The sequence below is a fragment of the Danaus plexippus genome (assembly GCF_018135715.1).
Source record: "Danaus plexippus chromosome 3 unlocalized genomic scaffold, MEX_DaPlex mxdp_34, whole genome shotgun sequence".
Lineage (NCBI taxonomy): Eukaryota > Metazoa > Arthropoda > Insecta > Lepidoptera > Nymphalidae > Danaus > Danaus plexippus.
In genome coordinates this window covers 2,603,790-2,629,375 of record NW_026869846.1, presented here as the reverse complement: position 1 = coordinate 2,629,375, position 25,586 = coordinate 2,603,790, and the positions used below count along the sequence as shown (strand labels likewise).

At 33.9% G+C, this 25,586-nt stretch overlaps 1 protein-coding gene across 2 annotated transcripts in view; it reads left to right on the top strand.

Annotated features, from left to right (window-relative positions):
- The first annotated feature begins 5,352 nt into the window (after positions 1–5,352).
- LOC116766076 (ras GTPase-activating protein raskol) overlaps positions 5,353–25,586 on the top strand; it is an 86,879-nt gene continuing 66,645 nt past the window's right edge. Inside the window, exons 1-2 of one of the 2 annotated variants that reach the window (XM_032655734.2) lie at positions 5,353–6,197; positions 22,205–22,326. In XM_032655734.2, the coding sequence (XP_032511625.2) occupies positions 5,393–6,197; positions 22,205–22,326 (927 nt within the window). In that variant the 5' untranslated portion in view covers positions 5,353–5,392. The remainder of the gene's footprint in view (positions 6,198–22,204; positions 22,327–25,586) is intronic. The other variant, XM_032655738.2, reaches the window with a different exon arrangement.

Below are 25,586 nucleotides of genomic sequence, written 5' to 3'. Positions count from 1 at the left end.
GGAGGCAGATGCGCCGCCCCTGTAATTTCATTTCGCCCCCTACCGACGCTATGTCACTGCCAATTGAAATTTTATTTTATTACCTTCGAACGTCTGCGTTTACGTTAATATTTGCAATCGTCAAAAGTGTTATTTTTAAACAATGTTATTTATTTTTTATAACAACTAAACGCTTACTGTTTAAGTCTACATCACGTTTATTTAATACATACTTAATTTTGAAATTGCTTATTCCAGGTACTATATGTATTATTTTAAACTTAAAAACATTTCTGAATTGTCAATATTTATAGTAAAATAATTTTTTAAGACTTCGTATACGCTAAAAGTTTATTTGTTCTGTCTAACCACTTGTGAGGTAGTATTTACGAAACATGTATAATAAATTAATCTTATCTTGGTTGACTTGTAATACCCGATTTTGTTATAATGAGAACTTATTACATTGTTTTGTTTTGAGATTGTATAAAAACTACAAGCAAGAGTAAACATTTATTTCCTGTAAAATATTTGTTTTATGCTTGAAATATCATGAGTTCATATAAAAATCTTTATATAATATTATTTTAATAATAACAGAGTCTAGGTTGACCTTTGACAAAATAACGGGTTATGGTATTATGATGAATACATTACTTAACGAAATCGTGGGTGGGCTGATATCGGACCTAGTGGCTGATTATACGAAGGTATTGTAATTAATTTAATTGTAATAACTATGGACAGCTTTTTATAGACTTTATTAAAACTATTAGTTTGTACGTATTCTTTGATTAATAGTAGTTGAAGAATAGTTTGATTTGGAAATTTTTACCCATCAATAAGATGGCGGTACAGCGTACAATAGAATCGCAGGTTCAACGCACTAATATTCTAAACTGGAAGGCGAGTGTCGTTCGTTCTAAAAAAATATAGTCACGAAGTTCAAATAGTAACGGTGTTTCGGTGCTAAAACTGATATGTACCGGATGGGTGAGGAAGGACGGGCTGCGTCCTGTCCGCTGTAGGCCTTCGCCAAAACGGTGATCTCATACTAAATCATTGCGCATACTAATTGTGCATACATTAACAGTTGACAGTTCAAGCGCACCCTTTGACGATTATATATGGCATCTGAAATTTAAATAACGATTTTAACAACTCAAAATGTACAGAATATATCTGTTTTGTTTTTTTTTTTTAATATAAGTATGTAGTGGTTCGGATCTTGTGTGTGAGTCTAAAGAGATTGTCATTGCTTTAATTCATGGTCAATGCTTTACAATGATATGAATCATCAGCTGATGAAGGAGTGACGAAATGAACAATTAAATCAATTTAAACATATCTGACACTGGAAATATATTACACTTCGTTTGTTTGGATGAGTCACGTATATTTGAATCTATCACAGTTATCCAAGATGTAATGTTGTTCTGCTTTTAGGATATATCTAGTTCTATCTATTGATGTAAATAAATTTGAAGTCCGTCTTTTATTTAAAAATGACTGTTTCTCTTAAGTATTATTGCCGATTGATTTACGGTAACATTTATACGAACAGAACATTTTTATATTCTTTAAAGCGCCATCTGTTGTTCATTGGACTAACTACAACGATTTTACATAATATGAAGTAGCAGGTAGTTTCTCTACTGACCACTAGGTGTCTCTGTCATAAAATTTTAATAGTGCTTTACAAAATATTCTTTTAACTTTTATGGTATTCTTTAATGTTGTCAAATATTTATGTGCCCATTATGAACTTAGTTTTTGTATTTGTTGAATTGTATACTTACTCCTTTACTACAGATAAACCATTTAAAAAATAGATAATAATTGGAAAGTTAAGTCAAAATTTTGCACAAACTCATTCAAGATATTAAATTTACATGTTATGAACAAAATCTGGTTCAATAAACATTATTTTAAAGTAATAAAAGATTAGTCATATTTGTTATTTCAGTATTAATTTATACAGTACACACAGACTTCGTCTATCCTGTGGCTTATGATTGAATTATAGAGTATAACAGTTATGGCAAAGGTTCCCGCGTGGGAGTCATTGTTACCAGATCATCATAGGGTTAAAGAACTTTGTTTGTATTTTAAAATATGCAAACTCCTACGCGGATATAATCTCGTTTCAAATTATTTTAGATTGCTTCATAAATAACCGTTGGAGAGTTTTGAAATGTGTGATTAAGTCTTTCGTGTAATGTATCGGTAACTATATTCGCATACCTTTTCGAACTTTTTGGTCAAAATCTGTTTCTGCTTTCGAATGAGGTGACGATTTTATTTATAATATTATTTATAATAATGTTAGTGTGTCATACATTATGCTTAACTAGAAAACTGTTAGAATTTGTTAAATTTAGTCATAGATAATTTAAATTTGAAATCCGTTCGCCATAAATACCGGCGCATTGAAAAACTACTTCTGGTAAAGTCGAAGGCATTTGTGTTTAATGATTGCAAAACTTTAATTATACATTACTTCCATTCCAGGGATACTGGATACAAGTAAAAGATTTATACAAGAGCTTAACTTGGTCACCTTGAACGATGCACATGCTGCTGATACAAAGTACTATGCAATTTTGACTCAGAAACGCTTTATTACCGATTATTAAGTTAAACTCTGTCCTTAATGATGTTTACATGCACATAATATTGTAGTTCATTGTTACGTAATAATCATATTATCATATAAGCTTTAAGTGTCTTCTATATTTGTTCACGAGGTTTTGGCTGAACAAACATTATGATGCAACAGATAGCATGACAGACAATTTTTAAAAACTTTCTATGTAGACATGACGTATAAATTGCAGATTAACCATCCATCGTTAAAAAAATCGCATTTATATTAGGAGTAACGATGAATTGTTATGGATGTTATCTGGTCTAAGCAAACACCCGGTTATTATTTACGTATTCTCGGTTTCAATGTTGACTCTGCTGTGGTTGTTACGAGTTCTACAAGCAATAGCTTCCTGTGAGAATAAGAGACGGGAATCGGCGGGTTTCTACAAGAGCTTACAACGGATATACAGAGTCCATTTAAATTCAATTCCAAAACTATTATCAACCTTAAATGCTCACGAGTTAGTTCTTTTAAAATATTCTACAAATCAATATCGGATTTTTATAAAAAAATAATATATTATCAATACAGTTATATTTAAAAACATTTCATGTTTTGTTTATGTGGGATAAAATAAAATCTAGCGAAGGGCAGCAAAACGGGTGACTCGACTAGTTGAAGCTCTGCGAAATGCAAATACAACAGAATCGAACCGGTCCTGGTTTAAATGATAAGGCGATAGTCGTAAATACAATCTACGCGATGGGTTTTGATTAGCTGTGGGGTATTGTGTACGACCCTTTGGAAACCTATGACAATAATAAACTGATAAAAAACCTTATCCCCGGGAGCTAGTTGTAAATCAACAATCACAATTTTTATGAGGGACCATCTGTTTTGTTAGCGCCCAACTCGGACGGGCTTTTAACCCCGGTGATATCATTTTATTTTATATTAATATCTATATGTATTTTGTTGACAGCTGCTTGTTTTATTAACGGCGTTTCTTTAAATCAATACCCAAAAGATCATTACAGATTATATCTTAGTCAGCCGTCCGTAAGTTCTTGCTCGCGTTGCGTGATGCTGTGTTTATATTTTCTTAGACTAATCAGAGTTTTAAGTATGTTCGCTTTGATCAAAAGGCTCTTGTAACATATTTGTTTAAATTTGCGTGTTTTAACGGTGTTTTAGTTTGCATCTGTGAGATGTGCGAGTCACAGCCAGCGGTCGCCCCTCAGTGTGTAGTCTGTGTTCTTTACACTGTAGTGTGTAGTTGGTTGTTTGTGCCGGTCCGCCGGAGTCGCTAGTCGGTTACAGCGCGACCCGTCAAGCGCACCTCTGCACGCTTCGGTATAAAGTGACATAATTGTGACCAGTGCCAGTTTTTTGACCATTGCCAGTTTTTTGAGCAGTGCCAGTTTTTTTATCAATTCAGTCGTTTTCCATTAATCGGATTGTTTAAGTTATCTCTGTATGTATGTTATATTAGCTGGAATTCAAATGAGGTTTCCTGTTTTCTGTGAAATATATAATATGAGAATTTTTGATAATATTAAATATTTGTTATACTTGCTGCAAACAACATTCAACATAATTGTTTGCAAAGCTCTAAGGCAACTCAAAATAACACCAATCATTACAATAGTTCGTATAGCATTCTAGTTTGTCTGCTATGAACCTGGTTTATAATCCTCAATAGTCCATTGGATCTCTAAGTATACAAGCATACAATGCCTCTAGGCACTTTCGACTTACGTCTCTCGGGAATATTTCCATAATTCTTAAAACATAACTCTTCATACTTTCTCATAGTGTTCATAAATTATTATTCAAATTGCATTAACCTGTGACAATTGACCGTCCCTTTTAGCGTATATGTATATTATATGCGTTTGTTTCGGTTCATATAAAAATTTTTCATGTATTTCTACGGAAGTGTTATTATCAATCGATTTGTGTACGGTTTAAATTTATCACATCCATTTTCCACGCTCATTAGATGTCGAAACGGATTTCTGAGGTGCACCAGATATTCAAATATCTTAACAATTCAAAGTATGTTCATCGTTTTCGATCATTGACCGTTGGTTCTGTGTTTTTTGTATAAAGACCTTTGTTATAAGCCCTGTAAAATTAGTTTTAGCGCCTTCGTAAATTTTGTTTATTTGTCAGGGCAGCGGACGCGTAAACAAAAATCAAAAAAACCTTAGAGCGTTCAAAGACACAATATATATACATTAAAATTAAAAAAAAATACATTAGGAACGATAATAGGTAGTGATATTTTTCTATATTTATTTGATTTATAGCTCACGTCTCTGAGTCTTTTTTTTTCATGTTTGTAGGCGGCACTATAAACATTTTTGAATTATTTCTTATATATTGTACTTCAGCCGTCACGATCCCGCATCTGTTATTATTAAGCCGCTATAACAATTTCAGAGTACTTACAAAATAATTGCGTTTCCTAAGCACGACTCCCAGGCATTGACCCTTCATTCGCTCATGGAATAATGAAAAAAAATGTTGATTGCCGTACGTCTTTTCACAAAAAAACAGATTTTTATTTGTCACCAAAGATATCAATGACAAATCATTACAACAAATTTCATTTTGATGTATTAATAATAGCTCTTTATATTTAAATTATACAAGTAAATAATAAGGTAATTAAACAGTTATACATAACTTATGAGACTGTAAACCGCTCAGTTCAGTTCAGTTTAACAACCTAAGTGAAATTGTGTTATTTTCATACTTACGTGTGATGAAAAGAAACGTCAATCTTAGTGATTAAAATAGTGATGTTGTTAAATCGCGATGCCGGATTGGCGATACAACGTTCTGTCAACGAGCGAGGCGTATCTGGACGCCGAGGGAGGCCCTCCTCGGGATCCCTTCGCGGCGAGCTACCCTCGTCGAACAGATCGCAGCCGTCCCCCCCATACTTGTCCCTACACCACCATCTTTCTCGGAACAAGATCTAACATTCCTTACCAGCAAACACCATTGCACAGTGAGAACGGCGATCCGTACGGCGATGCATTTTCTGTTGATCGCTCTTCAAACCTCACGGACACCTCAAGCTTTGCTCGATATGAAGACTGTCGGTCGCAGTTGGATAATCCTCTGATACCAATCAAAGATCCTGACAAAACAGATGGCAGCGTAAGAGTGCAGGTGCAAAAATTGCCGTACAATTCTGGAATTTTTTATGTGTCTATGAAATCAGAGTCCGACAAAGCCGTGCAAGACAATAACTTGTTTCCCCTGGAAGGATCGGATTCAGATGCTCTGTCCTCTTGTACTTGCGACAGCTTTGAAAGATGCGAATTCGATTGCCGGGACTTTGAACCGTTCTCAGACACTTGTTGTTGTGATCCCTTGAGCGATGGTGTCTGCAGCCGTAGCCCCAAAAATGTCGACTCCCCCGAACACTTTAGTGATCGAGTGGTGGAAGAAGACCGTGTCTCAGCACGAAGCGATATGGATGGTCTGGATTTAGCTTTATTTGAACCAGCACAGACTGATTCTAATGAATGTGGCGAAGATTCTCTTGACCGAAATTCAGTATCCGTTGCGGCAACTGTATGCGGAATATTACACTCACTTCCATATATCAATGGTGAGTCTAATTTAATCAATTCAAAGAAATACTTACATTTATTTAATTAGCTGTAATATGATAAATGTTTTCGTAGTGTTACTGAAATTCGTATTAAGGTAGATTGTACAGGAAAATGTTTAACGGTGCACTCAGCTCGCCGCCTTGTGGTCACCGATCATCTACAATAGTCATCGTATCTGATACAAACAACGGTGTGAGCGAAATTACTGTCACATCAATCATATCCAGTCAACGTTGTCATAGATGCAGTAACGAGCATATTTTAGGTTATAACAAGTATATAGAGATATACAAGTAAAATTCTTCAACTTCACATGAACGAAACGGCCTTATATTGATCTTAATTACTTGTTATACTAGACCCATGTTCAACTTAATATTCGGGTGCACGTTGGTGGGTTGATGTGTTGAAAAAATAAATGTACGTACAGCTTAGATGTTGTTCAAATACCGTTATCATCTAGTAAGTTTCTAATTACCAACAAAGATAGACAGCGATTGTTAGCTCACATGCAAATTCTATAGATTTGGTTCAGATAACTTGGTACAAAACGATGTTCTTGCATGCGTTATGTGCTTACACGAATATGCAATATTATGTATAGAGGCTAGAGATTATTTAGTTAGGTAGATAGATGTGTGTACAACATAACATTTTGATTTAATTTTAATTGTATAGGTTTGGAGATTAATTTCCGCCTATTATTTTCGTATAACGTATTATTAGTTGTACTTGTTGAAACATTTTCATTTAAATTTACTTTCATTGTCTGTTTTATAACAGGTTTCCCGGGTTTTTTAGCTTGATATTATGTTGCTTAAAAATGTTATAAAAGTTAATTGTCAGAAAAGATTGGTGTAAACAATTAATTACTTCATGTTTGTATATTATATGTGTTTATGATATTTATTATTTAGTGAATGTCAGACTTTGTGGTTCAATTCAATTTATTTATTTTATTTATATACTTTTCTAGTAGAATTTTTTTATCCAGACTTTGTTTCATTAATAGCAAGTAAAAAGTGACACGGACTTATTCCTTACGCGTGTACAAAAGTTGTTATCATTGCCAGGCGTCAAGTGTAAAACACATAGTTGTATCCTTGCAATATTTTTACTGTAACAATGCTTGTGGTCCCATTGTTAAAAAAGAATTATGAGTGACCGCTGTGACCGCGGCGTGGCCAACCGTAAAAACATTTGCGTTTAACCTACCAACTCAGAAAGCTACACGGTCAATGTGAAATATTATATTATGGTTTAAACTCTTGAACTAGACGATATAATAAGATGAGAATTATTTTTTTACAATGTAACATATATGACGTAAAACTGTGACGGTTATCAAGGTTTCCGCAATCGTTATCAATAAGGATTGCCCGACTTTTTGACAATTGTCCTATTTAATGCAACGATATCTTACAAAGATCTGTATCACGATTTACGCAACAAAATTTCATCGTACGTCATATTATCTTTGAAAGAAAGAGATATGCTCTTACAATAATATAAATTTTAATGTATTCGTTCTACTTTGATATGAGATAGAGTATAGAGTGCACTTGTTATATTTAAAAAAAAAAAATGTCAAAGATATTTTGAATTCTAGAAATGGCGTCCTTCCTGATTCTAGTCAATGAACATTCTGTATAACTGTTACACGGCCAAGAATGTTACTTGTTTCGTCTCATACTGATTAGATACTGTTAATGATTAACTCGTTTTTCTTTCTTCTTCCTATTTCTTAATATTATACAATTAAAGAAGTTTTTATATCTCAATAAGATTTTATATATATACGAATGTTACAGGAATCACTTGCTTATTTATAAGCAGTGTTTGTTTTTTCATTTTTTTTATAACTCTACCTAAGTTAACAATTCCGAAACTTTGGTAATTAAATTTAAAATTATTTTAGTCATACATTCATTTAGGTTATTCTTAATTTTGTTTGCAAATCAAGTATATAACCTCATATTTCCCTGTTGTTGGTGTTTTATGTGGTATATTTAGTTTACTTTGTCATTTCTTTATTGCTTCGAAAGATCGGTAAGTTGTAAAGCATTCGCGATACAGACAATCGGTCACAGCGTTGTAACAAATGATCACAATGGATGTGGAATGTTGTTTTTTACTCGCAATCTATTACATTACAGTTACAATAATAGAAAAAGGTACTCGCTGACGTTGAGACGACAAATAACAACATAATAAAACAAACTGAGAGGAATCTCTGCGGCGGTCGCTATTTCGTTTAATGGCGGGCAATTTGTGTGGGAAACAATACGGACATGGAAACTCAATTCGAGTTACGGTAGATAATTATGAGCTGATTTCCTATCAGATTGTTTTTTTTTTAATTAATTCTTCGGATTTAGATCTATTTTTTTTTAATTTTTGAATTGAGAACGAAATGTTACAATGACTTCGTATGTATTTGTTATCTGCCGATGAAATATAGTTTGTATGAAAAAGTTGGTATAGGTTTTAATACCAGCGGTGTTGGCAGAATGTGCTTGATAGTATTAAAACAAGATCTACTTACCTCTTCTTTACACTTGTAGGTAATTCGTACCATTTTAGGAGGTAACTTATAGAGCGCTAAGAAAACTTGCATAAATTACGATATATATAAAATCCAGAATATCTGTTGTCATTGGAAAATAAATTAACATGTCAATGGCTTATGGTCCAAATTGCAAAAAATGATAAATTTTGGTAGTTATTTAATAATGTTTACTTTCGTGGTCGTTGGTACAGTCAATATTAAATAAACTGTGCAAAGATAGAAGGGTGATGTCGAATCAACTCGAGATAAGATTACGTTATGGGGTTTCTGATAAGTTCAAGGTGAGCGCGTTGCTTATAATTAAACTTCATGTTTTATTTTTAATATAATATATACTCTTTCGTATATATTAAATAAAATATTCTCTTGTTATACATATTTTAATGGACATTATTATTTATTATCTACTACTAAAACCGAGATAGGAGTACGCTTAGGAAGTGTTCTTAATTATCAGCCGAGAGTTCTTATGAGAGATTAAAAGTTTATTTTGATAACACAAGTACCTATTCGTTTTATGCTGTGAATGAAACGGTCATTGGCTCCACCTTTGAATAGAAACCAAATAGGAAGACGTGATCTGTTTAGTGAAATTTTGACACTTTGTAAACATCTATTCAAAAAGATTCATTCACGCCTCTTATAACAATGTTATTGTTCTTGGCTGTCAGTTATTGGGCTATTAATATTAAAATATATTGTTTAATACGATGCTCAGACGATAATTTAGATATAACAGAATTAAAGAAAAAAGTTTAGACAAAATTTATACTCATTTCTCGACATGGAGTGACGTTTTTAACAAACATCAGTGTGTTGTTCTGGTTTTATGGCTAAGAACTAAATATGAAATTCAATCGAAATCTCTTTATCATTATTATAGTTGTATTTCAATAACAATGCTATAATGAATCTTTAGGAATAAAACAAAGTTTTTCTGATACTAAGCGTGTTTTTTTTATTGTTTTTATTATTTTATTATTTTTTTATTTATAACTACATAATTCCGAAGTATTTCAGCAAAGTTCCAGAAACGTGGCAGTATGTGGGTATAAAATAATAAAAAACACTTAGTGTTTGAAAAAACTTAATTTCATTAAAATGTGTACACGTGAAAATCATAGAACTTCCTTCGTGAACATCTTAGAAGTGTGGTATTAGGTAATTAGCTCTTACAATATAAAATAACATATCTTAAGTACTCATACAGATTATGATTATTTGACGTGACATACCTCTACGGGGCCTACTTAAAAGAAGGCCGTCGCTGGTAATTACTCTTTGGACCTCGATGCTTGGAGAGAGTTGAACTGGGTGACAATCATAGCGGTGCTGGACTTTGCATGATCTATGACTGACCTATATGAATTAAGTAGAATGATACTAGTGAGACTGAATAGCTATTTCGGTCAGTTTATCGCGAAGCATGATAAACTGCAGTAGATGCTTTCATTGGTTCAATATCTATTCAATGTTCTATAAAATAAAACTTGTGATACTTTTTAAATTATTTAGACGAATCACATATGTATGTGTTTATAGGATTGTATGGGACAAAGGTCATTTGTAATTAGCAAGCACTATTGGAGCTTATTTGTATTCGTATCGCGTATAGCAATGAGAATGGTGTTTGCAAAGAAGGCGACTGGTCATTGGCCTACAAATGCATCACATGTTTGCTTATCGACACACATGAGCTTGAAGTTCAGTGCATAGATTTAAATGACAATGTATGAAAGCTTCGCGTTATAATTTTATGGCTGTCTTTGACAGGCTAGGCGTTTTCATTTTGTACAATTTCATTCTTGTTATAATTGGATTTTTGTGTTGTTTGCATTTTATTTGCAATTCGAATGAAGTTATAATTAAATATCAATATGAGGTAAAAAGGCTTAAGTTTTTAATGCTTTGTTATAACTTTAAGATTAGCTTATAGATACGCTTCTAGGAAAGAATTCCTCGAGCTGTAAGCTATAGCAAAAGCTGTATGTATCAATTATGAGATAGATTGGTAAATTTCATATTTCATACTATAATTTTCGATCTATGCATCCTTCCTAAACATCTCGAGTTTGAGTAGTTTTAATAACAAAGAACATGTTTATTTTATTAAGTTTTTCTCATAGTTCTATAGTCCGTTATTTAATATGGAAAAATAATATATCGAACAGGCGATAGGAATTCAATTACTGTTTAAGTTATCAACGTAAGTAGTTAAAGATTCCATGTCTCCAATAATATATACGTACATGGATACGCGTGGGAAAGTTTCTGGTTTGACTAAATTTGTTGAATGTTTGAATTTTTTGTAGAGTTTTTCAGTTTTCCATAACAGAATACGAGCTTTTATTATTTTTAAATACCTATCGATTGTTATATTACGGCTGTTTGTGTGTGAGAATTAGATGTTAAATTTCTTTTATGCATTTATAACAAGGAATTCAAAACGGGTTATACATTTATGTGTTAATTTAACGGCTTATTTAAGGCTATTCAGGACGGAGATAACAAAAAAGTTTGCAAAGAAGCAAATAAAGAATGAGTATTCATAGAAGTAAAATATGGTACCGCAGTGTTTGACACGCGCCTCACACCTGCAGCACTCGCCCGACTGGTTCGACTCCCGGTCCAAGCATGTGACGTCATTGTCATTAGCTCAGCGCATTAGTTGAGCGACGGTCATTATCTCGTTTGATCTTTCATATAATATATGATAAAAATTTTCATCTCGACGCTTGTATTTTCTTCTAATTATTTATTTACTTCCTCGTATAAGATATGTTCTTTATGACGATCATTAAAAGATGAGTGAAAATCTTATGGTTTTCAAAGAAAACTACGATTCTTAATGTAATTGTTGATTCAATATAATTTTTTGTCAATAAGTAAAAAAAAAAAATAGAATTATTTTTCACGTTTCTTTAATGTATTCCTTGACATAAAATTTATAAAATGTTTAGAATAAGGAAGTGTAGGAATGTATTGTGGAAAAACTTGATTATAAAAATTGCTAGGTATGAATTAATGTCTATTAATAACTTCATAAAAAGATAATAATACAGACAGCAGTTTTTATATAAAAATAAAATAATCACTGTTCACGAGAAAGATCGTATATCTATGATATTAAAAAAAAATAATAACCATATTATTTCGAATTTAATGGAAGAAGCTTTAAAGTTACAAAAGTTTTGATAAAAGGAAATATATTAAGTGAAAAAAAGGCTTTAGTCTTATTTTATAAGTAACATGGTCTATAAGTGATGCATTTATTTAATTTTTTATACCTTTCTGTGTCAATTTCATGATTCGATTTCACTTAGTGTTAGAAGATTTATTATGTAACGTGTTACGAAGCCGAAACATGCGAACCTATCACGCTCAAAGAATAAACGGGCTATGATAACTGTCAAAGACTTGTTACGATTTTTATAAATATTAACAGAAATTTCGTAATATGTGATGTGTGTACTAACATAACAGAAGTTTAAATAAAATGAGACAATACTTTGATTTGTACTTCAACAACACATTATGTATCTTTGGTAAGAATCGCTTGTATACTTGCTTCCCTTATACTATAATTTTATTCGACTTATTTTGGTTATGTCTATTATAAATCATTATATTTTTTTTATCTTGATTGTATAGAAAAACAGAGGCCAGACAAAATATTGAAAGATGGAATTTGACAATATATATGATGTACTAAGTATTTCTTATAAATAGGCTAAAGGGTTCTAAAGAGCCCCAAAAAAGTGCTGGTGCAGAAGGCAAGGGGAAACCACTGCAACTATATTCCCATGAAAGTCATCATGTATACGGAACACTGATACGTGAAGACTCGTCGTGGTCTTCAAAGACTCCTGCGACGAAGAAGAAAAATATTTTATAAAATGCAGTATTATTTATTTATGTACCTATATATTTGTTTATTACCAGCTTTTACATGTTGTGTTCACTCATGAAGTGTAACGTGCGAATATTAATGGATGAAAAAATTAAAAACTAGACACGATCTGTATGTTGTGCGTCGATGAAAACTTGTGGTAATTGTGTTGTTGTTGTTTGAATTAATATGATCAAAATTTTAAATCTATTTATAACAGCGAAATAAGATATTAATTCGATTAGTATCGAAAATTTCACAATATTTTTCTACCCATAATAACATTGGTTGTTTATTTTATCAGTCACATAAATTAATCAGAATATAAAATGCTTTTTTAGCTGTTTTCGACAATTCAATGTCAATGATTAAATTTGCATATTTATAATAAAAGGTCAGAATTTTTTGCCTGTTACACAAATATAATTTATTAATATTTAAAAATATATATTGATTTAAAAGATTTAATGATTATAAAATTTATTAATATATATATACTCCATATATAGGCCCAGCTGTAATCTTACGATGGATATGATTAAACTAAATAAACAATTTTCACTTTTACCTTTATAAAAAATTGCATAAAGGTTGTTCGAAAATTGAAGTAAACAGGTTAAAGTGTTAAAAATGGTATTACGAATCTCAATTTAATACTGAAAAGCATAACAGCGTGTTGTCGAGCAAATGCGAGTGGTTATTACGGGAGGGTTCTTTAAACACGTCCCTATTACTGCTACTGCCTTTGATATTCATTTCCAATCCCAATACAAAAGCATTTAAGCGGATTCAAGTATATTTAATGTCACTAGATTCGTGACCCGGACCGAGAGCCGAATAATAAATTTTAATTCCTATTGGGTTACGTCGAGCGTATTAAGTTATTGAATTGCAGTGGCGCATAAATATTTCTTTTCATGTGATATGAATGGAATCAGTGGTCCGGAATATCTTAAGTAATTTCTTTTTTCATCTTAGTCATATTCAAATGTTTATCGTAGATCATCTTAATAGATACTTTAAATTAATAGGAATTATAAAGCGCAGGAAGTTGCTTTTTACTTCATAGTAATCCATGGAACCTGCGCGTGCGCAATCATTCGGATATCCGGTGATAGACCGATGTATATAGAGAAAGTGTTGTATTTTTCTTTCTTTCGCACCATATGTGTGATGTAAGCGTATCTATCGCTTTGTGACATAACTCGAATATGAGAACTTTAACAATGCCGTCAACTGATTGTTCTTTATGAGCTATTATTTTTATATAATGTCATTACTTTGATTTGAAAAATCTCTCTCTAATTTTACAAATAAAATGGCTTCGACATTTAGATTTTCGGTATTGACAAATATGATTCTTTGTTTCCAAGCGACATTTTATATATTTGCTACAACTGATATAAATATAACATACAACTAAAGTTTTGTCACTTGTTTTATACTAAGACGAATTCTTATTACTAGTACTGCGGTATATGTTGTAAGTATTATACAAACACGGTTTGTTCTAAATAATTAATGATCGTTTACAGTAAATCGTAATACGATGCTCGTTTTATAGAAGATTTTCAAGTATTTGTTGATTACAAGAATAGCTTTCAGCTCACAAACAGCGATCTCGTTATTCAACACTGCATCTTTGTTTTGTCAAGTGATTGTGGGAATCTTTGTACATGTTATCAGTAGTATTATGATTTCTAGGTAATAAGATCATAGTTGTTAGCATTCCATTTCATTAAAGAATAATAAGTGATTCACATATTATGTACTCTCAATGTATATTTACTTGCGCGATGGAGCGACTACGTAAGGTACTGTTTTTACTCATTACTCCATACGTAATCATGTATTAATTATTAGCTATGTAGATATCTAGGATGATGTTTGTTGTATAATAACTTAGTACACCAACTAATTCATTGTCATTTTACCTGAAGCACTTAATCGAGTAATCATAGGTCAAACCTTACTTCATTTTGGAAAAGAGATGATACTGTTACACTCGTGGACCGATATTAAAAAAAACATAGCCAAGACCCGCCGCAAGTTAACTGGCTTTCAATTGAAAAAACCGCATCAAACTCGGTCGATTTATTTGAGATCTAAAAAACGCGTACATCCACATTCATACTATTCACGTATAACACCCTTCTTTTTACTTCGGGGGTTAAAAACAGCAAAAGTTACATAACGTTACGTTATCATGCAATTTTTTCATATATAAATTGAACGAACATAAATTTTAATATCGAGGATTTAAAAGTTAATATTTTTAAATAAATGACAATTAATTTCCCATAAGTCTAATTTTATTTGATAACGTAAATTATAAAAGGATTGAGTAATTTGACCTTTGACCCTCATGTACGTCTCTTGTTTGACTCAATTGTTTTTTATTTATTAATCAATTGATTCATCAGTAAGTTCGATGTTCAAGAGATATTTGGAAAATTGTAATATATTTATCTTTTTTTTTATATATATTTTTTAAATGTATTAGATTTACATTAGCTATGTGTAAAAGAATCGATTACTTTGGGTTTTTGTTAGAGACGGTAACTTTCTGTCTGTATTTTTATTATCAAGTCAGATGTGTGACCAAGAATGTCAAAATCAAGGCTATGTTATTGTAAATGATGCGAATAATGAATTTCCTGCAAATATATTTTTTTGTAAAAAAGACATTTCTTGTGAATGCATTTTTCAAGTTCACCGTGTGAAAAACTTGATGTTGGTCATTTATTTATGATATTCTTTGTGTTGTTTTAAATTATTTCAATCCTGTTTTGTTTACTTTAAAACTGAACGAGGAATGGTTTACGTTATTATTTATAAATTTTCTAAGAAAAGAATTTGGAGTATTTTTTTCTTGTGATTAAGCAACAAATTTTATTTAAGACTTAGTTTACACATCAATTATTTCCAATAATTTATCTGGTTGGAACACTGAATGATCTTCGATTCTCAATTGTGTCAGAGGTCCATGTTAAAATAATTTCAGTATAAAGAAATATTTGAAGTATTCATGGCACAATATTTTCTTTGAATATGTACCTGTACTTTTTAAATACATAGAAAAAAAATATATAGTCATTGTACATTCTCAGATCATGAAGGAAGAAATCATTTCGTAGTGGAATATTTCTCACGATCTTATCCAATGTACTAGATTCATAATAGGAAACAGTTAGATGACCAAGACGAACGTCAAAGGTTCGGATAGTTATGCCAAGCAATTTGGTCTTAAGGCGTGAATTTGTCGTTGTCGTTGATACGAATATTGTCGCCCACGCAACAGTCACACCGCAGGAAGCTATAGTACATGACATGCATATTGTTCTCTGAGCTGGTATGAAAGAGTTACAAAAGACTTCATGTTTAATTTAAATACCATAATTGTATGAATGAATTCCGGACACGATTTAAACCGTTGATATTGTTGGGTTGTTTTCTCACGATATGAACCAGTTCAATGTCATGATTTAATAACGTTATGACTATTATAACTTCGTGTAGTAAACTTGAAAGTTATTGACCACACTTTATATGTTATTATTTTGTTCTTAATTTGAATGCGTTACAACATTTTCGACAATGTTTTTTTTTTAAATTTCGACTGGATAGTGCTTGACTGACATTCCACCTGTTGGAAGGTGGTAATGAAGTCGTATGTTTGATTAAAAATAAATATTTGTTTTCAGCTGTCTCAAAATATTGGTTTATTTAAAAGCTGGCTATCCACTCAATCGATACCATCATTATAAATTGAGAATATTAAAACTAATTTTATTCATAACATTATAAAAGTATGTACGTTGATTAATAAATATCATACAAACACAATTGAAAAGTAAAAGGTATTTCTCATCCAAATAAATTATATTAAGAGTACTGGTATTTTACCGTTAGGTCATTAAGAGTTTGTGTTGACACGCCTACATTAAGAAAGTATTCCCTGAGTTTAGAGATTCAATATTAACTTCCAATTAACTAAAAATAATGAAATGAGAAATTACTAAATTATGTATATTATAATATGTATAGACTTTTTATTAATTTTAAACTTACTGATGTATTGTGAATATGTCGATGCCCCTTGTTATAATGGACAAGTGACCTTTAGCTCGCCTGCTCTAGGGAACGCAGGAATAGTCCTTACTATAAGTTCATTTATGGGCAATTCTATTTTATGTTATGCCCCGCAAATAGAAGAACCATTCTTTAATACCAGCTTTCATTTATCCTCACCTGTCGTTGTCAAAGTATAAAATTATATATATTTTTAAATATTTTTCCACTTTGAGAATCACTTTACTTCTAGTGACGAAATAGTACGCAATTCTTAATATTTTATATCAATTTACATACTATATTTTTGGCTTTTTTCAAAGACTTCAGTTTAAGAAATGTAAAAATCGATTGAATTGGGCAGTTGTAACAATTAAACCCATATTATCATATCAAACCATATTTCTAATCTTTCTGAAGTCTCAATGGTTTGTATCGTCAAGGAAGAGGTAATCCTTAAACCTTTTAATCTCCGTGTATATGTTACTGTAAAAGCTCGAGCTACGGTAAATCATAAGTTAAATCATATTCAAATTATATAAACCCGAAAAAAAATTATATATGTATTTCAATATATAATTTTTTTCGGGTTTCGGGTTTGACTGCTGGCGGATGATAAATTTTAGTTTAAGTAATAAAAAAATGAGCAATTCTTAATGCTTAAGAATTCCTCATTGTTTCATACCGTTAAGAGTGGTAAATCCCTAACTTTAACAATTGGAAAATCTTAGGATTTACCGTAGCAACATGTATATGATAGCATTTTTAATATTTGCTTCTAACATAACAAGAATTTTAGTAATAATATTTTTACGCTTATAAAGTAAATGTTATTAAAATTACGCAATTAAAATAAAAATAAAAATATTTTGCCTTTACATACTTACATGCAGGAAATAAATTTTACTACTAACAAATGCATTTTTTTATTCGTTTTGTCGAATTTCATATAAAATGTAAACATAACCGGTTTATGTGAGAGTAACAATTCAAAAAATTGCATAACATTGCAATTGCGTTTGACATTTAAAAATTTATATGTAAATATCAACGCAATTTTGAAATGTCTGTTGATTGGAACAGAATAAAAGTTGTAGGTACCATTGGTATTGGTATGCAATTTAGTCGAATATTTCTATGATTGTAATTCCACTCATCTTGTTGCTAATAAATTTATATTCGATGCCTCAAAATATAAACTAAACACATAACTTTATAGTGTAAATAGTTGAAGTAAACATTATTAAATTATAGATTATCATATCTCCGTTTACGGATACCAATGCTCTGTGAATGTTGCCAATGCATTTAATTGTCGCTATTAAATACATATTAAAGTAAATGGCAATATTACCCACACTATGACTGTTGTACAGCTGCAATATTATGTCAATTTCATCACACATATGTCAACCATAACTTGATAAAAAAAATTATTATTGATTTGATTGTAATACAAATTTTTTAAATGAATTTAATATTATAATAGCTGGCAATCGGGAAGTTATTGAATTTTATTTTTTAAGTATCCAAACCCAGAGGGTAAAATGGACCTTATTACTATGACGCTTCTGTCTGTCATTCCGTCTGTTTGTCTGTAACCAGACTGTATCTCATTAACCGTGATAGACAGGTGAAATATTTTAAAAATGATGTATTCCTGTTGCTGTTATAACAAAGAATACTAAAATAAAAAATAAAATAAATGTCAAAGAGGTCTCCCACACATCATTAAACATGAATTTTTTTGCTCGTTTTCATAGACAATTGTAAGGAACCATTCTTGGGTGCATCTTATACTTTTCGGAGCTATTTATAAATATTTCCATTTAAACATAGGTACAGCTAAAACATGTGCAGAATTGTAATATATTTAAGTGAGATCGCTATCCTTAGTACAAGTTTGTATAGTCACACTACATACGAAGTAGTCGCCGTTTCTCATTCAATAGTTTACTTTAATGCTTTAATGTTAGAAGATTTATTACTGTGAAACTGTTACATAGCGTGAAAATGCCAACTCGTACTAAGCAGATAATAAAAAACGAGTGTCCTATATGTTGTCAACGTATTGATTTGTTGATTTTAGTGCGACGTGCTTTGAACCGGTTACAATCTTTGATATTAGAATTATTTATTAATATGTGCTCAAGTTCATTCCAAGTCGTCTCCAACGAGTGCCGTCAGCGTCGCCGGTTCATCACATGTCACACGTAAAATTATTATACCGTACAGAGACAAGTATTTCTTGTTCGTATCCACTTGTGAGCGATGTTGGAAACATAATATGTACATACATCCCGCCTGTAGAATATATAATATAAGATATTATCAGATAATATATCAAAAAATCCATAGACATAAATGTCATGACTTGTTCAAAGTGAATATTAGTTTCATTATTTTTTTTTTGATATCCCGTTAAAACTGTAAGTTTGAAAGTATTATGACTATTTTTCATTCTAAATCTATGCAAAAAAAAACCCCTCTGTTTTTATTAAATATTGATTCAAAAGTATATTTTTTTGATATTACTTATCTTAGGAATATTTATTAATTTTGAAAAACCTCTCCGAACTTTTACTGTTTAATGTATTAATGAGAATTTATGATTAATTTAAAGAATGGAGAAAAACCATTTAAAAAATTACCACATTAGTTTTGTCTTAATTGTATCTTGTATATTGTTTTAATATATAAAATATAAACAAAATTTTAATCAATAGGTTAGTAAATTTAGTTACACGCGTGTTTTAAGACTTACAATACTATATTCTTTAGTCTCCAGGCTATTTTGTTGGATGTTAGATGTTGGTGCAAACTGAGCGCGCGTGACCGCTTCGTGAGATGGACGTAGATTGCCCCGGGCCACTTCAGCTAGTCGATTCCATTTTATACCCCCATTAATGCCAGATAATATACGCAACCATGCATAGTTAAATTATTCTAAATTGTTAGTTTAACTATAAACTATTTATAAAATCTGCAGTGAGGCTTAACTTTATTCGTAAGTTAAGCTTTCATAGCTTGTTATAATAATTAATACGTATAACTCTCATTAATGGTGTCGTCCGCGTATAACAAAGAAGGCTCGAGTGTTGAGATAAATTTTAATTTACATATCCGTTGCATCGTTTTTATTATGTACGGTCGGCAAAGTTTTGTTAATGTTTTATTTTATACGGTAACATTAACATTAAACTGTTTATTTAGAACAAAACACAAACAACTAGAATATGGGTATAAATGTTGTTGCTTACTTTTAAATGTTATGCATTACTCCAATGTACGTATAGGTGGAAAATATAAAAATAAAGCAAAAAAACAATATGTTTTTTTGTCTTTTAATTTCTGACATAGTTTTCCTTTTGTCAACGGTATGGTAATTTTAATAGATTAATATAGATGGAACGCATTAATCCAAGTTACATCGTGCTCGTCATGACTCCTTTTATTAGCTGAATAAGTACTCCAATTGCGTCCATTGTACGATGTATGTGACTTTTATTTAATAAACTAACATTGTTATATTTAGAAAGTTAATATTAGTAGTTCCATAGGTTGTATATAAATAAAACTTAATCGAGGAATTATAATAGAAACTTTAACAATTTCTCGTTTTCGTTATTTCTTCTTGGTTACAGAGTTGGTATGTCACAAGTAAATTTTCTATCGAATTAGACTCCAAAATCAAACAATATTAGAGTTAATGAGATCTAAGATTTTCGCGAGTATTCATTTAAATAAAACTATTATTATTCGGATTTACTACGCGGATTTTATTATTTAAAAACTACATAATCCCGACGTTTCATAATGACACACCTCGTCTGCCCGTGATCACGGTTGCTGCAAAGTAACCGAAACGTCGGGATTATGTAGTTTTTAAATAATAAAATCCGCGTAGTAAATCCGAATAATACTAGTTTTATTTAATATTAGAGTTATTGCAATGTCCTCAAATATAAGTGAAATATTGCTAAAAAATATATACCATTAAAATAAAATGTTTCTGTTCCACAAGACAATTCGTTTAAAAAAATATACTTCGAATAACAAATGCCCAAGATAGGTAGATTTTATTTATTCCTCTCCTTAGGCACTTGACCCTCTAATACTTAATATTGTAACATCTATGTATTAAATGTGAAATTCTAAATATCAAAATGTTTTGAAATACAGATGATATACGCATTACCTTTCACTGTGATGATAGAGTTTACGGTTCCTTGGGAAACCAACATCCCCAAAGACCATACCATCAAGGTCAACATATATTACGAGCTCACAAACGAACTCACTCGAAATAGGTTCGTCGTGGATTTATACGCGGTAGAAGTGGGAGCGAGAGGTATACCGCTAAATCTCTCTACAACCTACTAAAAGACTTGGGCCTGTCCAGAACTCCCATCAATTCGTTCTTGGAACGTACTTTGAAGGCAGCCCTAGTAGGTTCTTTTCAAATATGGTTAGGTAGGGAGAGGAGCTTGGACAGTGGAGGTGAGCGTTTAACGCGCGTTAGTTAGGGGCCCCTTAAACCTACACCTGGGTCGCAAGTCCCAGGCACTGTTGAAGCTCCTCTCCCTGCAACGCGATGGACCCGCCACCCGCACGGTGAATCCATTGAATGCTAAGAGGTTTCGTCTCACATATCCGCAAACATTCTTAATTTAGCGAACAAAGTGGACAAAGTCGCTAATATCATGTAGTATCAGATGTTATAAGTTTTTTAAAGGTGTTATCCTAATATTATGAATGTGTAGACAGTTGATTTTAACTGGCAGGACCTCATTGTAACAGTTTTGTTACGGTATTTATTAGCAATATCCTGTACACTGTAATATTGTAATGCAATCGCTTATTGAACAAGACGTGTTTTATTTCACAGCAACCTTGGATTTTTACCGCAACCAACTCTAAATAGCATTGAAAATAATTTTAAACTTAGAACTTAACTAAATAATCGCATTTTCTGATCATCTTCATTATATATTTGACATTTAAAAGCGTAATAATGTAGGGCACATTATATAAAATCCAATTTCCATATAGTTTTTATGGAAGTTAAAAATGTTATATGCAATTTATATAATCGGCTTACGCTTATGGGTCTTGTTAAGTTAAACTTATTATAAACAGTTAGAACACCTGTTACTTCGCCTCAAATAGCTTAGCCATTAAATTATGCGGGACATTGGCTGTATGAAGTGAACCTAATCACATTTAATTATCTATGTAGTATTAGCAATGAATGTTTATAATGGTGACTGCATTTTTATTAGCTGCAATTCAATTAATAATAAAAAGTGTATTTGAATGTTTTAGAAAACGGTTTTATTTATTCAACGTGTCGTAAATATTTGTAGTGAAATGACAGTGAAATCATTTTTAAAAATCTTTTTTATACGCTAGGTATATTTTACCAAAGTTATAGTTCAGGATTTTTGACTTATTGAGTATGTCATTTTCATCAGATGCAGCAAGCACAGCTGTTGGTGGTGCATCAACAGGAGTACCTCTCTCATGGGAACCCTTCTACTGCGTGTTACAACAAGATCGTCGCACGCTGACGGCGTACATCAGCGAAGAGCTCGCTGTGAGTATACCGCCCTTCATGATACCCTGGTACTTCAGATAGTTACAAAGGTTCTCAAATTCCTATCACATAGGACTCACTTCCATAAGTCTTCCAGATTTTATTACATTTACTATGTGTATTTGTTCTATTCAAATAATTGTAACTTTGATATTTCCATAGAAGTTTAAAATTATATTACTATATATACTTTTATACAACTATTTAAATGAATTACATAATACGATACAGTTAAGTGTAGTCGTAAAAATCAATATATATGTAGTATAAATATGACATACGTATCATATTTTGTAACATAGTACATAAACCGGACGCGAAGGTAATTATATCTGACATCAATAGAGCGTAACAGTGGAACTATTTCACTGTATACATAAATCTAGTACTGATGTAGGACTTTTTAAAACGATTTGTTCATTCTCATGTCTGCAACATTTTCAAACGTACCAAGGCCCACGAACAAAATATGATCATTTGTCTAATAACTCAATTCACTGAGTAACGCATCGCATGACACAGCAAATAAAAAATGTACACTAATTTATTTTCTTTTCCACCTATAATTGGGCTGTTTTAGGTCAATAGATTCGCTTTCCTAGTTTTTGTAGTAATTTATATTTTCTTGAAAGTTTCGATTGTTAATTTTATTTTTTCGTTAGATTGCGATTTTAGCCGCAATCAAGAACACCAAGTCCAAAACTCTATTGTACGAAAAGTTTAAAGAGTATAATAATACAAAATAATTGAGTACTAATCACGTAAATTGTTTTGATTTCTTCTTCTAATTTATCATAAATAAAATGTTTTTGTTTCGAACAAACTGAAGGGATTCATCGTCTTTAAAAATATAAATGCACCTCATACGAAACCTTTCCCGTTTTTCGTTCAGTGAATCGCGCAAATAATGTAATGTGATAAGATTTATGAATGAAAAACATTTAACGTTCCGTATGTAGTGACGATGCTGACTTGGACTAAGTGTTATAGTTGAAATCATTAAATTAAACTATGAAATATTTGCTATTTTATAGGAATTATAATTAGCCCATCAAGATATTAAAACTTTCACGATAAATTTAATGATTAGACTTCACGTCATAAAATTAGTTATCGTCAGATTAAATAGTACCCACGATCTTTGAACGTCTCAGGATAAACATCGACTGTATGTAGGCGTATCAGCAGTTTCCTTTTTTTTTTTTTTTTTTTTTTGATGACGCAGGGAAACTCTTTTTACGAGCCGTCTCACCGGCCTTGGTGGGGCCGGAGAGGATGTGTGAGACTCGACCTGGGCAGGTCCCTACTCACTAAAACCACTGCGAAAGCCATCGGCCGCTATGTTGGTGCACCCCGGATCTGTCAGCGACAGGGCACACCAGCGACTGGCCGGTCCTGGCAAAGACCGGACTTACTCCCTCGGAGAAAGGGGGTGATCCCGGCAATTAGGACCGCCCCGACGACGCCGGGCTTTCACAGGAGCCGGGTTACCAGCCCGACCCCAGCCCGGAGTGCAGGGGCGCTATTGGAGGAGGCGTTGATATCGCCCCCGGCGCGCCCCGTCCGTCGTCTGCGGAGGGAGGGTGCATCAGCCGCAACCTCCCGTTCCCGCTCAGATGCCTCCTTCGTGGACATAACCGTCTCACAGAAGGAGGACACCGCCATCCAGGACCTGTCACTCTCAAGCATCTTCTCCGCGACACTCGAAAGCGACAAGCCCACTCCGCCGAGAGCCGCCACAAGGTCTTGGCGCTGCGCAGCCCATCTCGGGCACACCTCGAGGGTGTGCTGGGCTGAGTCCACCGCAGCGCCGCACTCATGGCAGCCTCCTCCCGGCTCTCTCCTGGCCACCCGACACAAGTAGTCACCGAAACAGCCGTGCCCGGTGAAAACCTGCGTCAGACGGAAAGTAAGGGGTTTGCGTTTCCGCCTCATCCAACGCTCTAGGACCGGACGGAGCGCAGCCGTTGTACGTTTACCGTACGGCTGGCCCGCCAGGTCCTCCCCCCACTCCCGCATAAGGCGCGACTCCCCCTGCCGGCGAACCGCCCGGATCTCCTCTGACGAAGGGTTCTCTCCGAGAGCCCTCCTACCCGAGACGTAAGAGAACACCTCGGCGAGAACCGACGCCACAAGATCCCAATGCGGATCGCCAGCAAGAGCCGTCGCTGCGGCCCAGGAGACCGTACGGTACCCCCTAATCACCCTCACCGCGGGTGCCCTTTGCGCCGAGCGCAGTAGGGCCTTGACCCCGCGGCTCATCGGTCGATCAGCCCAAACGGGAGCACCGTACGTGGCTATACTCCGACAGACCCCAGAGTATAGCCGCCTGCAAGCTGCGCTGGGTCCTCCGAGGTTCGGGAGGAATTTCCCCAGCGCACCTGCCGTCCTCATGACCTTCGGCCCCAACTCCCTGAAATGGGGCACGAAGGTCCACCCTCCGTCAAGGGTGAGCCCCAGATATTTCATGGTCGGGCTCACCCTGACCCTCCCTCCTCCTATGAGAAGGGTGGCACCCGGCGGGGGTCCTTTCCGCCCAGTCCCGCGGAAGAGGAGGGCTTCGGTTTTGTCGATTCTGACCCGAAGCCCCAACCTCTCTATGCGGCTGACCACGAGATCAGTACCGACCTCGGCCAGCCGCGCCGCCTCCTTGTAGCTCCGTCCCCGGGATAAGACGAGGGTGTCATCTGCATAGCAATGACACCCATCCCGGGGAGGAGGCGACTCCGTAGGACCCAGTCATACCCGACATTCCACAGGACAGGTCCCAAGACCGAACCCTGTGGAACGCCGTTTTCGACTGTCCACCACTCTATGGACCCCCTCCAGTTCTCGACTGCCACCCTCCTCTGGGAGAGGTAGTCGCCTATCAGCCTCCTCAGATACAGGGGCACTCCGAAGTACTCGAGTGCCACCTGTATCACGCTGTGTGGGAGGCTGTTGAAGGCGTTGGCGATGTCCAACGACACCGCCAACACTACCTCTCCTCTGCGTTCCGCCTCTTCCGTCACCGCCCTCAGGCGTTTGAGGGCATCGACGGTCGACCGACGGGCTCGGAACCCAAATGGGACTCTGACAGTCCCGGGCCCGAGCCTTCCTCCAGGTGCCGAACGAGACGGGTGGCCATTATCTTCTCCAGGGCCTTCCCCGCCTCGTTCAGCACAACCACCGTCGCACCGCCGAAGCCGAGTCCAGAGGCCGGCTGCCTTTTGGGAGTAGGCAAAGCCGGCCTTCCTTCCAGGCCCTCGGAAACTGTGCGG